The sequence below is a fragment of the Mesocricetus auratus genome, unplaced genomic scaffold (assembly GCF_017639785.1).
Source record: "Mesocricetus auratus isolate SY011 unplaced genomic scaffold, BCM_Maur_2.0 Super-Scaffold_100691, whole genome shotgun sequence".
Taxonomy (NCBI): domain Eukaryota; kingdom Metazoa; phylum Chordata; class Mammalia; order Rodentia; family Cricetidae; genus Mesocricetus; species Mesocricetus auratus.
The window spans coordinates 12,263,120-12,277,431 of NW_024429267.1; the positions used below are offsets into that span (position 1 = coordinate 12,263,120).

General features: G+C 38.9%; 1 protein-coding gene across 2 annotated transcripts in view; it reads left to right on the forward strand.

The window, feature by feature from the left end:
• Window positions 1–14,312, forward strand: part of Rfx7 (regulatory factor X7) — an 84,467-nt gene that overhangs the window by 26,116 nt on the left and 44,039 nt on the right. For both annotated transcript variants that reach the window (XM_040739648.1, XM_040739647.1), the window contains exon 3: window positions 10,721–10,754. In XM_040739648.1, coding sequence (XP_040595582.1) covers window positions 10,721–10,754 — 34 coding nt within the window. The remainder of the gene's footprint in view (window positions 1–10,720; window positions 10,755–14,312) is intronic.

Here is a 14,312-nt window from a genome sequence, read left to right on the forward strand (position 1 = left end):
TTTCTCTCTTTGCCACCCTTCTAGGCTTAAGCAGATGTTAGAGGTTTGTTTGTTTGTTTTTCATTATCTCACAGTTCTTCATATTTTTTTTTTACTTTTGTCAGGTTGTTTTTCCCCTGTTTTTCTGTTTTGGTGGTTTTTTTCATTGAGATACTCTAAGCTTGGATTCATTCTTCAAATTTCATTGGTCTATCAGTAAGCCTGTTAAAGTGGAAATACTTGGTTTCTCTTGTAGTGCTTTTGCTCTCTAACTTTTCTTCTTGAGATCCTAAGTATTCATCTCTTGCTTACATTGTCCTTATAAAGACACACTTCAGCATCTTAATCACTGCCATCTGATTTTCAGAATTTGATCCAACCTCTTTGTCCTATTACAGTTTGATTCTGATGCTTGTTGTGGTCTTTGAACCAGATTTTTGCCACTCCTATTTCTGTGCTGGGTAGAAGGAACTGCTGTGAATGGGCCTTCAGTACTGTAGTAGTAGGTGTTAGGAAGGAGAGGATTGTAGTGTCCTGTAAGTCAGTTTCACTCTTTTAATAAGTCTATCCTGCTGGACTATAAATTTTGCAAGTGTTTCTCATTTGTTGCCTTGAGACAGACTATGTAGAGGAGCCCAGAGTAGTCTCTTCTATCAAGTTCATTCAGCTCAGGTAATGCCCCAGTGGGTTAACTGGGTTTTGTTTTGTTTTGAGGGTAGAACTAGTTAAAAAACAAAGAGTCCTTTGGCATCTTTCAAAATAGTCCTTTTCCCCTTCTCTTCCCTGAGTTACACAGGGATTTTTCTCTCGTATTCACTGAGGCAACTTGGTTGAAGGCCATAAGGTAACTCAGGAAGTGTGGCTGGTCTTCCATTACAAGGCTCTCCTGTAGTTTGTATCTCTCAACCTTTTCACACTTAGCCTGCAACAATTCATTGGTCATAGTTCAAGTTCCCTACTGAGGTTCTGGACCTTACAGAGTTTTGTGTTGGTGATTCTTTGTCAGTCACTCAAGTTTAAGAAGATTGGGATCTGTCATGTGACTTCACCCTGATAGATCTAAGAGGAGATGCTTGGTTTTTTGTACTTTTTTTCTTGTTGGAGGACTAAGTAGTGACTTTATTTTTTATATGCTGAACCAGAAATCTGAAGTTTTGTTTTGTTTTTAATCCTCTTAACAGAGCCCTTTATCAGTTTTACAATGATTTGATGTCAAATCTAAGAACTGTTTTGCTCTAGATCCGATTTTTCTCATATTTGCCCCCCAAAGATTTTACAGTTTTGTTTTTGATTTGTCTATGATCTATTTTGAGTTAATTTGTAAAATAAGGCATGAGATACAGCTTGAAGTTCATTTTAAAATCTATTCTAATTATAATGAAACACATACAACAAAACTGTAGCATGAATAATAAAAATCCAGAGACAGATATTTGGGTTCAAGCTGAAGATCAGAAAAGCTAAGCAGCCAAGCTATTAGAGAGTTCTTACCTCTACTAAAACTAAGACTAAATGGGGGGTGGGAGGGAATCCTTTCCTCAGCATGACTGCAAACTGCAGTGCTCTCCACCAAACTTCAGACTCTCTGAGACTGCACTGAGCTTTATATTCCTCTCTAGTGCTGGGATCGAAGGTGTGAGCACTGTTTCTCTTGTGTAGCCCAGGGTGACCTTGAACTCACAGAGATCCATCTGTCTCTGTCTCCCAAGTGCTGGGCTTAACAGTGTGGCGACCAGTGCCTGTCCTCTATGGCTAACCAGTGACTTAGGTGTGTGGCTAACTAGTGGCTTAGCTCTGCACTCTGATCTTCAGGCAAGATTTTTTTGTTATATTACAAATAAAATATCACTACACCTAACCATTTTTAAGAGTATAGTTAAGCCAGGTGGTGGTGGCACCTTTAATCACACTCAGAAGGCAGAGGCAGTCTCTTTAAGTTTAAGGCCAGCCTAGTCTACAGACAGAGTTCCCGGACAGGCTCCAAAGCTACACAAAGAAACTCTGTCTCCAAAAACAAACTGTGTGTGTGTGTGTGTGTGTGTGCGCGCGCGCTTAAAGCTGGGCATGGTGGCACAGGCCTTTGTAAGTTCAAGGCCAGCCTGGTCTACACAATGAATTTCACACCAACCAGGGCTACAAAGTGAAACACTATCTCAAAACAAAAAGCACTCTGGTCCCACTGCCTTCTAATCCCTATTGCCCACAGTTAATTTTCCTTTGAGTTTGATTGCACTTAGTGTCTCATGAGTAGAAAGTGGAATTATAAAGTTTTTGGTCTTTGGTGAGTAATGTGTTTCAAACTCAGCCTGCTGCCAGGCTCATGTGTTTGTAGCATGTATCAGAATATCTTGCTAAAAGGCTGAATACTCTGTCAATGTTTCATATTTTGTGTTCACTTATCCATTCATTTCATATTTTGTGTCCATTTATTTACCCATTGGTAAATATTAAGGTTGCTTTTAATGTTTCTCTTAAAAGTAATATTTTCTGCACGTGAATATACAGGTATCTGTTTGAGTCCCTGTGTCAGTTGCTATGGGAATGTGTTTTACTTAGGGTTTCTATTGCTATGAAGATACACCATGACCACAGCAAGTATTATAAAGGAAAACATTTAAATGGTGGCTTACAGTTTCAGAGGTTCAGTCCATTATTATCATCATGATGGGACATGGCAACACCCAGGGAGACATGGTCTGGAGAAGGAGCTGAGAGGTTTTGTTTTGTTTTGGTTTGGTTTTGGTTTTATGAGACAGGGTTTCTCTGTATTGTTTTGGAGGCTGTTGGTCCAGCCTGGCCTGGAACTCACAGAGATCTGCCTGCCTCTGCCTCCCGAGTGCTGGGATTAAAGGCGTGAGCCACCACCACCCGGCTAGGAGCTCAGAGTTTTACATCTTTATATGCAGGCAACAGGAAGTGGTTGGTCTGTCTCTCTGGGCATGACTTGAGCATGTGTGATAAGACCTCAAAGCCTGCCTCCACAGTGACACACTTCCCCTAACCAGGCCACACCTACTTGAACAAAGCATACCTCCTAATAGTGCCACTCCCTTTGGGGGCCATTTTCTTTCAAACCACCACATTCCACTCCCTGGCTGCCAAAGTTCAGAGTCTCTTCTGAGATTCATGCAGAATCTCTTAATTGTAATCCCCAGTAAAATCAAAATAACTTGCAACATATAATGACACAGGATATGCATTACTATTTTAAAATATAGGGAAGAGAACAAATAAGGAAATACTGGACCAAAGCAAGACCTAAAACCAGAGAGGGCAAGCTCCAAACTCTGCATCTCAGTGTCTGGTGTCAAGACACTCTTCAGATCTCCAACTCCTTTCAGCTTTGTTGACTGAAACACACTTCTCTTTTGAGCTGGTTCCACTTCTTGTTAGCAGCTCTCCTCAGTAGGTATCCCAAGGCTGTGGCATCGCAAACATCTTGGGGTCTCCAAGGAAATCTGGGCTTCAACTTCACAGCTCCATGAAATGGCCTCTCAAAGCCTCCATATAGGAACACCCCTGATACATTCCTGGCCTCAGCAGCTTAGATGTGGAGGCAAATTCCATAGCCCCTTCTATCCTTAACTCTAAAGCCAAAACAATGGCCAAAGCTGCCAATTTTATCTTCAGCTTTCTGATTTCCATGGTTTGTTTCACTGCCTAAGCTTGGCAGTTCTGGAATTTTCTCTGTAGACCAGGCTGGCCTCAAACTCAAGAGATCACCAGCCTCTGCCTTCTCGGTGCTGGTAGTAGGATTAACAGCGTGCATCACCACACCCAGCTCTAAGCTTTTCTTTAATTCCTTTTTTACAGATTGGAAAATTAGCTGGGTGGGATCTTGCCCTGAGGTTAATCTGTTTATTTCCTTCAACACAGGATTTAGCTTTATTCCAATTCCTGGTGCCCCTTTTCTCAATATGCACATTTTGTATTTTTATTTGCTCACCTTGCTCCTTTTCCTTGTAAGTTTTCTTCAGAGTTAACACTAATAACCTTGCCGGGCGGTGGTGGTGCACGCCTTTAATCCCAGCACTCGGGAGGCAGAGGCAGGCAGATCTCTGTGAGTTCGAGGCCGGGCTGGACCGACAGCCTCCAAAACAATACAGAGAAACCCTGTCTCATAAAAACTGCTTTCCTAATCCAAAGTACCAATGTCCAAATTCCTCCATTCAAAAACATGGTCAGGTCTATCACAGAAATACCCCAGTCCCTGGTACCAATTTCTGTCTTAGGGTTTCTGTCTTAGAGACCTTCTTTGAGTAGGTGTGGTCTTGTAGGAGGAAGTGTGTCACTGTGGGGTGGGCTTTGAGTTGTCATATATGCTCAAGCCACACCTATTGTCTCAGACCACTTCCTGTTGCCTGCAAGATGTAGGACTCTTCAGCACCATGTCTGCCTGTACACTGTCATGTCTTACCTTAATGATAATGGACTGAACCTCTGAACTGTAACCAAGCCACCCCAGTTAAATGCTTTCCTTTATAAGAGTTGCTGTGGTCATGGTGTCTCTTCACAGCAATAGCAACTGTAACTAAGACACTTGTTTTCTGTCCTGTTCTGTTTATGTATTTCTGTTACCTGTCAAAAGTAATATGATAATAATAGCTTTATAAATTACTTGAAAGTTTCCCCTTGTCTTCTGTTTTCTGAAGTGAAAGTGTAGAATTGGTACTAATTTATAGACATTTGGTAACATTCTTTAGTGAAAATATCTGGGTATTTACACTAAATTTTGATGTTTTAGTTATTGAGCTTATGTCAAGAATGAGTAATAACAATAGATCACAAATCCAGAGAAGAGAATTGAAATACAGGTTTAAGATTAGTATATGAAACAAATAGGCATTCTATAGTGTCCATTTGCTTGTAGCTTCATTGTATGTTCTCTGTCCTTTGATCATATTTAAAAATCATTTCGTCATGTCTTAAGGTTTCTATTGCTGTGAAGAGACACCATGACCACAACAACTCTTATAAAGGAAAAATGTTTAATTGGGTCTGGCTTACCCTTTGGAGGTTTAGTCCACTATCTAAATGCGTGAAGCATGGTGTCATACAGGCAGACATGGTGCTGGAGAAGGAGCTGAGAATTCTACATCTGGATCTGCAGGCAACAGACAGAGAATGCCACACTGGATGTGGCTTGAGGATCTAAGACCTCAAAGTCCGTCCCCAGTTATATTCTTCCTCCAACAAAGCCATACCTCCTATTAGTGGCAGTCCCAATGGGCCTGGGTGGGGGTATTTACTCACACCACTACATATCTAGAATTACAATTTTGGAAGATCAGAGAACATCTTTTGGAGTATGTTTTTGACACACACTGTTGCAAACCTTAGGAAAAATCCTCCTCAGGGGAAATACCTGTTTGTCTGTCATTTGTTGACTTAATTAATCCTCTAATAGGCATTTCAGTCCTCTTATAGAAAATGTTTTAGATGGTTTTGTATATATTACTTATTTGTTTTGATTAGTTTCTATGCTTTTGCTATGATGCTCACGGTGTTCTCAAGCTTCCCCAGTCTCAAGTATGGTGAGGGTTTTGATCCTCATTTATAGTTGATTTCAAAAATTTTTTTTCCTGGTTTTCAGGAGCATAGGAAAGTAAAGTGATTATTTGAAGTAAATTTTTAATTAAATTTTTTCTATATTCCACAGCCATTTTTTTAAATGTAGATGTGATATGGGTAGTATAGCTCTGTAGATGGATCATTATATCTTTTGTTCTGAAGAGTTTTTACCTTGGGGAAATCTTCCTCTTGCTCTCCCCCTCCCCCCACTCCCTCAGCATGGAAATGTAACTTTTGGCCTATGAATTGAAGGTGGTGAATTGAAGGTGGGGTATTAATGAGTTCACTAGACCAAAGATAAATGAAAAATGGGTGTTTTATTGGGGAACAACTTACACAGATAATAGTAAAGAACCACCACAGTGTTCCTGCTCCAGAAGATGCAGTCTCTGCCCTTCCGATTCGATCCACAACCCAAGAGAGAGTGCCTGCCCTGCACTTCTCTACCTTGTGCCTCCTGTCAAGTCATTACCTGAAGCCACACCCAAAGGGGTGTGGCCACTAACACAAATTCACTGGTAAGACGAGATGCTGCTGCAATGAATAAATGATTATTATCCCATAATCTTTTCTAAAATATCCCAAGGAGCAATCACCATCAGACATTACATTTCTTCATAGAATCATGCTGTAGGTACTGGGAGAAAAATGAATGAAAGATATGGCCTTTCCTATACATGTATCACTGATAAATTACCTTTGATAGCTCTTCTGTTTTTGCAGTGCTGCCAATTGAACACAAATAGTAAGTACTTTCCTCTCCAAATCACGGTTTGAACACTGAGACTAGTTCTTTGATATCTATAGATAAGTCTGCTTTATGAATTGAAACAAAAAGGTCAGGCTTTCCATCTTTGTAGGAGAGAATTCTAATTTTAAGTATCACTGATTTTCTTAATTTTATCTTTGATGATGAGAAAAATACCATAGTTCTTGGATTTAAAGTGCATGGCAGTTGGATATTGAAATTGATGACTTTGTTTTTTAGACAGGATATTCAAATACTGAATACTTGACCACCCTAATAAGTTCTGGTGAAGAATCTTCTCCCATAAGTCTCCCTAAAGACCATTGTGATTACAGGGTTCAGAAGTGCTCTTGTATTACTTTGCATCACATGTGGGTATAATCTATAATCAGCAGAGCATTGAGCTTTGTGGCCTGATTGTGCCACCATAAAGAAAACTCATTTTAACCCCAGTCTTCCACAGCATTCCCATTCTAGTTTCCTTCTCTTACAGTCTCAATTAAGTATCTAATACATAATAGTGTTTGATGCTTTTCAGTTTAAAAGGATTACATAGAGCATGTCACTTGTTGGTCATACCAAAGGTATAATTTGTCTTAGTGTCTATTCTTTGTTTCAATTCAAAGATTTACCTTATTTCTGACCCAGCTTCCTTATAATGCAGCATAAGATACTAATCTGTGTGACTATTTGGCTGTTGTCCTCACTCTTTCCCTTCTGGGTTATCCATTAACATCCCAGCCCACATTCTAGTTTGTTTTCAGATGTTACATACATTATAAAATTTAGGCAGTAAGTAAAAGTACAAGAAGCCTTTTAGACATGTAAAAGATGTTAAATCTTCAAAAATCTCATCTTTTAAGAAAAAGCTGGCCAGACAGTGGTGGCGCACACCTTTAACCCCAGCACTCAGGAGGCAGAGGCATTTGGGTATCTGTGAGTTCGAGACCAACCTGGTCTACAAAAGCTAGTTCCAGGACAGCCTCCAAAGCCACAGAGAAACCCTGTCTTGGAAAACCAAAAGAAAAATCCCGTTTATACGTTTTTTTACCTTATGGTCCATTCTATGATTTTTATGGTAAATATTAACATATTCTGTGCACACAGTAAATTTTCCTGTGTTTGGAACCTGTAGGTAGTTCTGCAGAATCAACACTAAAGTCAGCTCAGCAAAGAGTCAGTGTTTTGGGGTATAGGCAGGCTCTTCTTCCAGCTCACTCACTGGAATACATAATGGGGTTTATGGAAAAGGAAGTTCCAAAACATGACACCAGGGCACAAAATGCTCTTGATTAAATCCAAATAGAGGCACGATTATCAGTTGTAACAGTAGCAATTGAAAATAAATGCGTGACCTTGCACAAGTCATTTTTGCTTTTAAGTGAATATATTATATATATTTATGATGTGTATGTAAGAACACATATGTGCCATAGCATGCATGTCAGAGGACAAGTCACCAGAATCCATTTTTTCCTTTCACTGTTGTTTGCCAGGATTGAACTCAGGTCATAATAGCTGTCTCATCAGCTCCATTCAATTGTTTTGAGTGTCTGAAAATGAAGAGATTAAACTAGATTTAGTTTCACATGGTGTTTTCTTTTATTCAATTAAAAATATTTCATCAAACATTCAATAAAATGTTTTAAAGTTGTACTCAATCTAAGTGTACTTTTTTCTTGCATTAAAAGATATCACATGGCATTTAATAAGAATCTATTACATATTTGTAATATAACTTTTATATAAGTCATCTTGTTTAATCTTTATGAAAAGCTCTGGTTCATATAAGTAAAATATATATAGCTAGTGAGAGGTCTCAGACAGGTGTTCTAGAGGGACACTTAAACTAATTGTTCTGTATGGGTTTTATTAAGAGAGTTACTAGTGCCAGGAACAGACAGACAGCAGCATGGCAGGGGCTCTGAAGAGAGGAAATGAGGCCCCCGTGGCTCCAGCAGGCATCCCTCACACCTTCCTGAGGATGGGGATGGTTTTACAGCACACGCCTGCAGCCGGGCTCTTTGATTCCCATGCAGAAGTCGGGGAAGGATCAGAAGTAGGATGTGTGGCCACCGGTATTCCCTTTAATGTAAACTCACTTACCAGGTGAAAGATCCTGGCACCTGGAAGTCTGTTAGCTAGAGATTCATGGTCTCTCAGAAGAAATCTATCAGCATCTGTCATAGGAGGTAGGCTGCTACAGCTACTGGAGCCCGAGCAATAGCTGGATTCCAATGTTACATTCTTAAATAGTTGCAGAATCAAAATTCTTTGTTCAAAGGCCATGGTTTCTTTCTTTTCTTTCCTTTGTTATTTTTGTCCTAGGTAGGGTAGGGTTACTATAGCCAGGATGAAACACCTTGTCCAAAAACAACTAGGGTGAGTGGGCAGTTATTTGGCTTAAGCTTTCACCATTTATCATCAAAGGAAGTCAGGACAGGAACTCAAACAGGGCAGGAACCTAGAGGCAGGAGGTGATGCAGAGGCCATGGGAGAGTACTGCTTACTGGCTTGCTCCCAACACTTACTCGGCTTTTTGTTTTGTTTTGTTTTGCTTTTAGCTTTTGGGCTAAAAAATCTCATGTTTAGTAAGTGCCTGAAAAGCACACAGCATTGCTGAAAAAAAAATCAACTAAAAATATATCCACTGTAATGATGAGTTTTAAAAAACACACACACACACACACACACACACAAAGTAGCCAAAGGAAAATAGAAACTACCTGGAAAGATGGCTTAGTAGTCAGGCATACATGCTGCTGTTCCAGAGGACCCAGGTTCGGATCCCAGCACCTGTGTCAGGGGGTTCACAACTGCCTGAAATGCCAGCTTCAGGAGATCTGATGCCTCTTGCCATAGGAACCTATGTTCATGTGCCTAGGCATACACATAAAATAATCAAAATTTTAAAAATAGGAACTACCATACACTTCTGATAGCAGTACAGGGGGATATAATAGCTTAGAATAATTTGATAACATAAAGTTGAAAAGATGTATTCATACTTCCAGAAAATCAAATTCTAGATTTATGACTAAGATATGCTTGTGTGTATGTCAGGAGTTACTAGCAAAGACATTTATTGAAGGGTTGTTAGCAGGATAAGCTTAGGAGAAAAGGAGTTATGTGAATGAACAAAGATTCACTGAGCAGTTCATGTGTGGTGGCTGATAATAGAGTAGATCCAGAAAACAGAAGACTACTGTAATGAACAAAGGCAGCTTTAAACAGGTTGGAGAGACAGCTAGATTCTTTTTAACAGTAGTACTTAACTTACAGATTACTTTCTGATTTTATGCCATACTTTAGGAGTTCAGACTAAAGAAAAATAATGCGCAGTGGATGTTCACCCATAATGTGCTATGTAAGTGACCCCACAGTAGATTTTAAAAGCTATAAAAATATTTTGTAGCTGGACAGTGGTGGCACACACCTGTAATCTCAGCTCTTGGGAGGCAAAAGCAGGTTGATCTCTGAGTTTGAGGCCAGTCTGGTCTTTAGAGCAAGTGCCAGGGCTGCATAGAGAAACCCTGTGGTTTCCCTCCACCCCCCCCCAAAAAAAAACCGTTTGTAGGGTTATTCAAAAGGAATTTCAACCCTTCCTACCTACCTAGAAGTAACTGTTACTCTTCTTTCAGCCATTCTGAACTTCACAACTAAATTTAATCCCATCATACCTTGATGTTTTTACTGTCATTGTTTTACAGACTTGAAATAGGGATACAGGTACACAATTTTGATGCTATGTATATTCACTGAAAAGAGATTTTAATGCCGATTTTCACTTTGTAACTTATATGTCAAATAGCTGAATTTTTAAAAGATTTTTTTTACAATTGTATTGGTGAATGTTTGCCTATATCTGTGTATATATGTATGTGTACCACTTGAATGCTTGGAAATGGAGTTACAGGTGGTTGTGAACCATCATGTGGGTGCTAGGAATAGAAACTGGATCCTCTACAAGAGTAACAAATGCTCATCAAGCCAGGCAGTGGTGGTACACACCTTTACTCCCAACACTAGGGAGGCAGAGGCTGGTCTGGTCTACAAAGTGAGTTCCAGGACAGCCAGGACTATAGATGGAGAAACCCTGTCTAAAAAAAAAAGAACAAAAATGATCATAACCATTCAGCCATCCTCTCTCCCCCATAACTAGGTTGTGTTGCATCTACTTGGCCCTTAGATTTTGTGAAAGGTACTTTAGTTTATGGTATCTTTTAAGACTATGTAAAGTATCTAAATGTTTTGCATGATTTGCTTTCATTTATACTTTAATGGGTATTATAACAAAATACAGCCTTAATAAGATGCTTCAGTTTTTCCTTAGCATGTGTAATTATTGCCTCTGTTTAAGAGCAGTTCTTATATTTAATAATGATCTATTGTTTATTAACCCTAACCTTCTTTTTCTTTTAGCAAAACTGTACAATCTAAAGTGGACTGCATTTTGGTAAGTGCAAAACCTAACATCACCACCATTCTTAAATAAACACTGATTCTAAGTACCACTAAGTTCTGTGTATAATATTTTACATTTATAATCCTATGGGCACATTCATTATCAGCTGTCTCCCTTCTTGTATCTATATCATCAGTCCTAAGAATCACAATTGTGAGCAATTGTGATTTTGAATCTTACTGATCTTTACTGAAAGATTACTCAATGGTTATGAGTAATTTTTAAAATTTGTATTACTGTGTAAGTAATTATTCTAAAATAACATTTTGAAATGTTTGGTGGATTGAGTCATTGTTTTGGTGGCTAACATTTTGGAATTCAGCTACAAAGATAGTATAAGTTTAGGTTATACATACAAGTATTTACTTTTATAAAAGCTTTTAATATTCTTTGTGAGTTTTGTTTTTGTTTTTTACCTTTCGGTTGCAGTTTTAAGATTTTTTAAGTTGCAATAATAGTTTTAAATTGGTAGTTCAGTAGGTCTTATAAAGATTTTATTTTTATTTATATGTAAGTGTGTCTGCATGCACATGTTGCAGTTACCTGCAGACCAGAAGACGCTGTTGGATTCCCTAGAGCTGGAATTGCAGGGTATTGTGAGCCTCCTGACATGGGTATTGGGAACCAGACTCTGTCCTCTTCAAGAGGTCATAACTGCTGAGCTGTTTCTCCATCCCTCCTTAGATCTTTTAAATGTATGGGGAAACCAGGCCATCTTTGCATGGTTTGTGATCCCAGCAGTCATAGAGGTGAAGGCAAGTTTGAAAACCAGCCTAGGCTACTTAGTGGGACACACATAGTCAGTCACCCCTCTCTGGCATATACTCTCACATGCACACGTACACACACACCTCTCTCTCACACACACACACACACACTCATATACATATCACACACATGCAACTGCTGGCATGACAGTTAATACTCTAACAGGAGCCTAGGCTATACTCTATGTTCCTGAGCATCTAACAGCTTTGCACTGTTAAATTATGAATTGTCAGGATAGCTAATTCCCTTTCCTTGTAATTTTTAGGACCTTCTCCTATCCAAATTCTGCACGTTTTGGTTGGTTGGTATGGGGTATCCTGTGTTGGATAAGTACATGATATCTTACTAGTGTTTTCAGTTATTGTTAGCATAGTAGTGTCTTGAAAGATGACTGAATACTGGTTGTTCTATAAGTTCTGTACATCTGAAGGATGGCTTTGTAGGGGTGTTTTTACTTGTATCTTTCACTTCCTGTTTTCCTTTGCTGACTTCCTTTTTTTCCTTTCTATATCTCCCTACTTCTTGTCATTTATGTCTTATAATAATTATCTGAAATGGGTAATCTTGTTGTTTCCCTGTCACAAATAAGATAACTGATAATCTTAGATTTTAGGTATCCATGCTTTGGAGGAGTATTCATGTTTCTCATGGAGAAAATGGGAAGATGAGTCTTATCAATTAAATTCTAAATAAAAACAAAAGATTTTATATTAAAGTAAACAAATGAACTTGAAATATCAGATGTTGATAAATACAATCATTAAATTTGAAAAGGGAACATGGAGGCAAATGATGGTGGCCAAAGTAAACTTAGTGGGTGATGACCTCTTTGAGGTCATGACAGCTGAGCCAACCATGATCTGGTAAGATGGCAGTGGATACAGAAGCACTATCAACCAAGTTCCATCTCTAGAACCCAAATAAGAGAAAGAGCTCCACAATGTGTCCTCTGACCTCGTAAGCATGCTATAGCACGTACATGCACACATCCAAATAAGAAACAAACAAATCAGTGTTAGGAACTTCCCTCAGGCACTGGAGAACTTCAGTAGCTTTGGCTTGAACCATTCAGAACACAAAGGGAAACGTGTCCTGGGTACAGTGAATTCCAGAATGTGTGTGGCATACTTTGTGTAGATATTCCCCACACCACAGAATGTGTTCACAGACAACAGCTGGTTTCTGCAAGTACTCCACCCTACTTCCTTGTCTTCTGCTGGGGGGCTAGTCACAGAGCAGCTTCAGTAGTTCAGAAGGGGTTATAGAGCATCAGGACTTGGGTTTTCTAAGCCATGTGACACAGAGAGAAATGACAATCAACTTAAAGGTACAGAAAACATATTCAACAAAATCATAGAAGAAAACTTCCCTAACCTAAAGAAAGATATGCCTATGAAAGTACAAGAATCTTACAGAACACCAAATAGGCTCGACCAGAAAAAGAAGTCACCTCGCCATATAATAATCAAAACATCAAACCTACAGAGTAAAGAGAAAATATTAAGAGCAGCTAAAGAAAAAGGCCAAGTAACATACAAAGGCAGACCTATCCGAATTACACCTGACTTCTCAATGGAAATGATGAAAGCCAGAAGATCCTGGACAGATGTCCTACAAACGCTAAGGGAACAAGGATGCCACCCAGACTACTATATCCAGCAAAGCTCTCAATTACCATAGATGGAGAAAACAAAATATTCCATGACAAAGCCAGATTTAAACAATATGTATCCATGAATCCAGCTCTACAGAAAATGCTAGAAGGAAAACCTAGAGCCAAGGAAGATAACTACATTCACAAAGACACACGCAACATATAATCACACTTTACAAAACATCAAAAGAAAAAGGGAGGAGAAACTACACAAAATAACTTCACTAACAATAAATCAAGCACAAACAAGGATCACCAATCAATGGTCATTAATATCCCTCAATGTCAACGGCCTCAACTTGCCTATAAAAAGACACAGACTAGCAGAATGGATACGAAGACAGAACCCTTCCTTCTGCTGCATACAAGAAACACATCTCAACATCAAAGACAGACGTTATCTCAGAGTAAAGGGTTGGGAAAAGATCTTCCAATCAAACGGTCCCAAGAAACAAGCGGGTGTAGCAATCCTAATATCTAACAAATTAGACTTCAAATTAAAATCAATAAAAAGAGATGAAGAAGGACACTTCATATTCATCAAAGGAAAAATACATCAAGACGAAGTCTCAATTTTAAACATCTATGCCCCAAATACAAAGGCACCTACATTCGTGAAAGAAACATTACTAAAGCTCAAAATGCACATAAAATCTCACACACTAATAATAGGAGACTTCAACACTCCGCTCTCACCGCTAGACAGGACCTCCAGACAGAAACTTAACAAAGAAACAAAAGAACTAATAGAAGTTATGACCCAACTGGGTTTAACAGACATCTATAGAACATTCCACCCAAATACAAAGGGATATACCTTCTTCTCGGCACCACATGGAACCTTCTCTAAAATTGACCACATAATAGGAAACATAGCAAATCTCCACAGATACAAAAAAAATTGGAATAACTCCCTGCATCTTATCAGACCACCATGCATTAACATTAGAATTCAACAATAACACAAATCGCAGAAACCCTACAAACTCATGGAGATTGAACAATGCACAATTGCACCATCCCTGGGTAAAGGAACAAATAAAAAAAGAAATTAAAGACTTCCTCAATTTCAATGAGAATGAAGACACCACATACACAAACTTATGGGACACTTTGAAAGCAGTGCT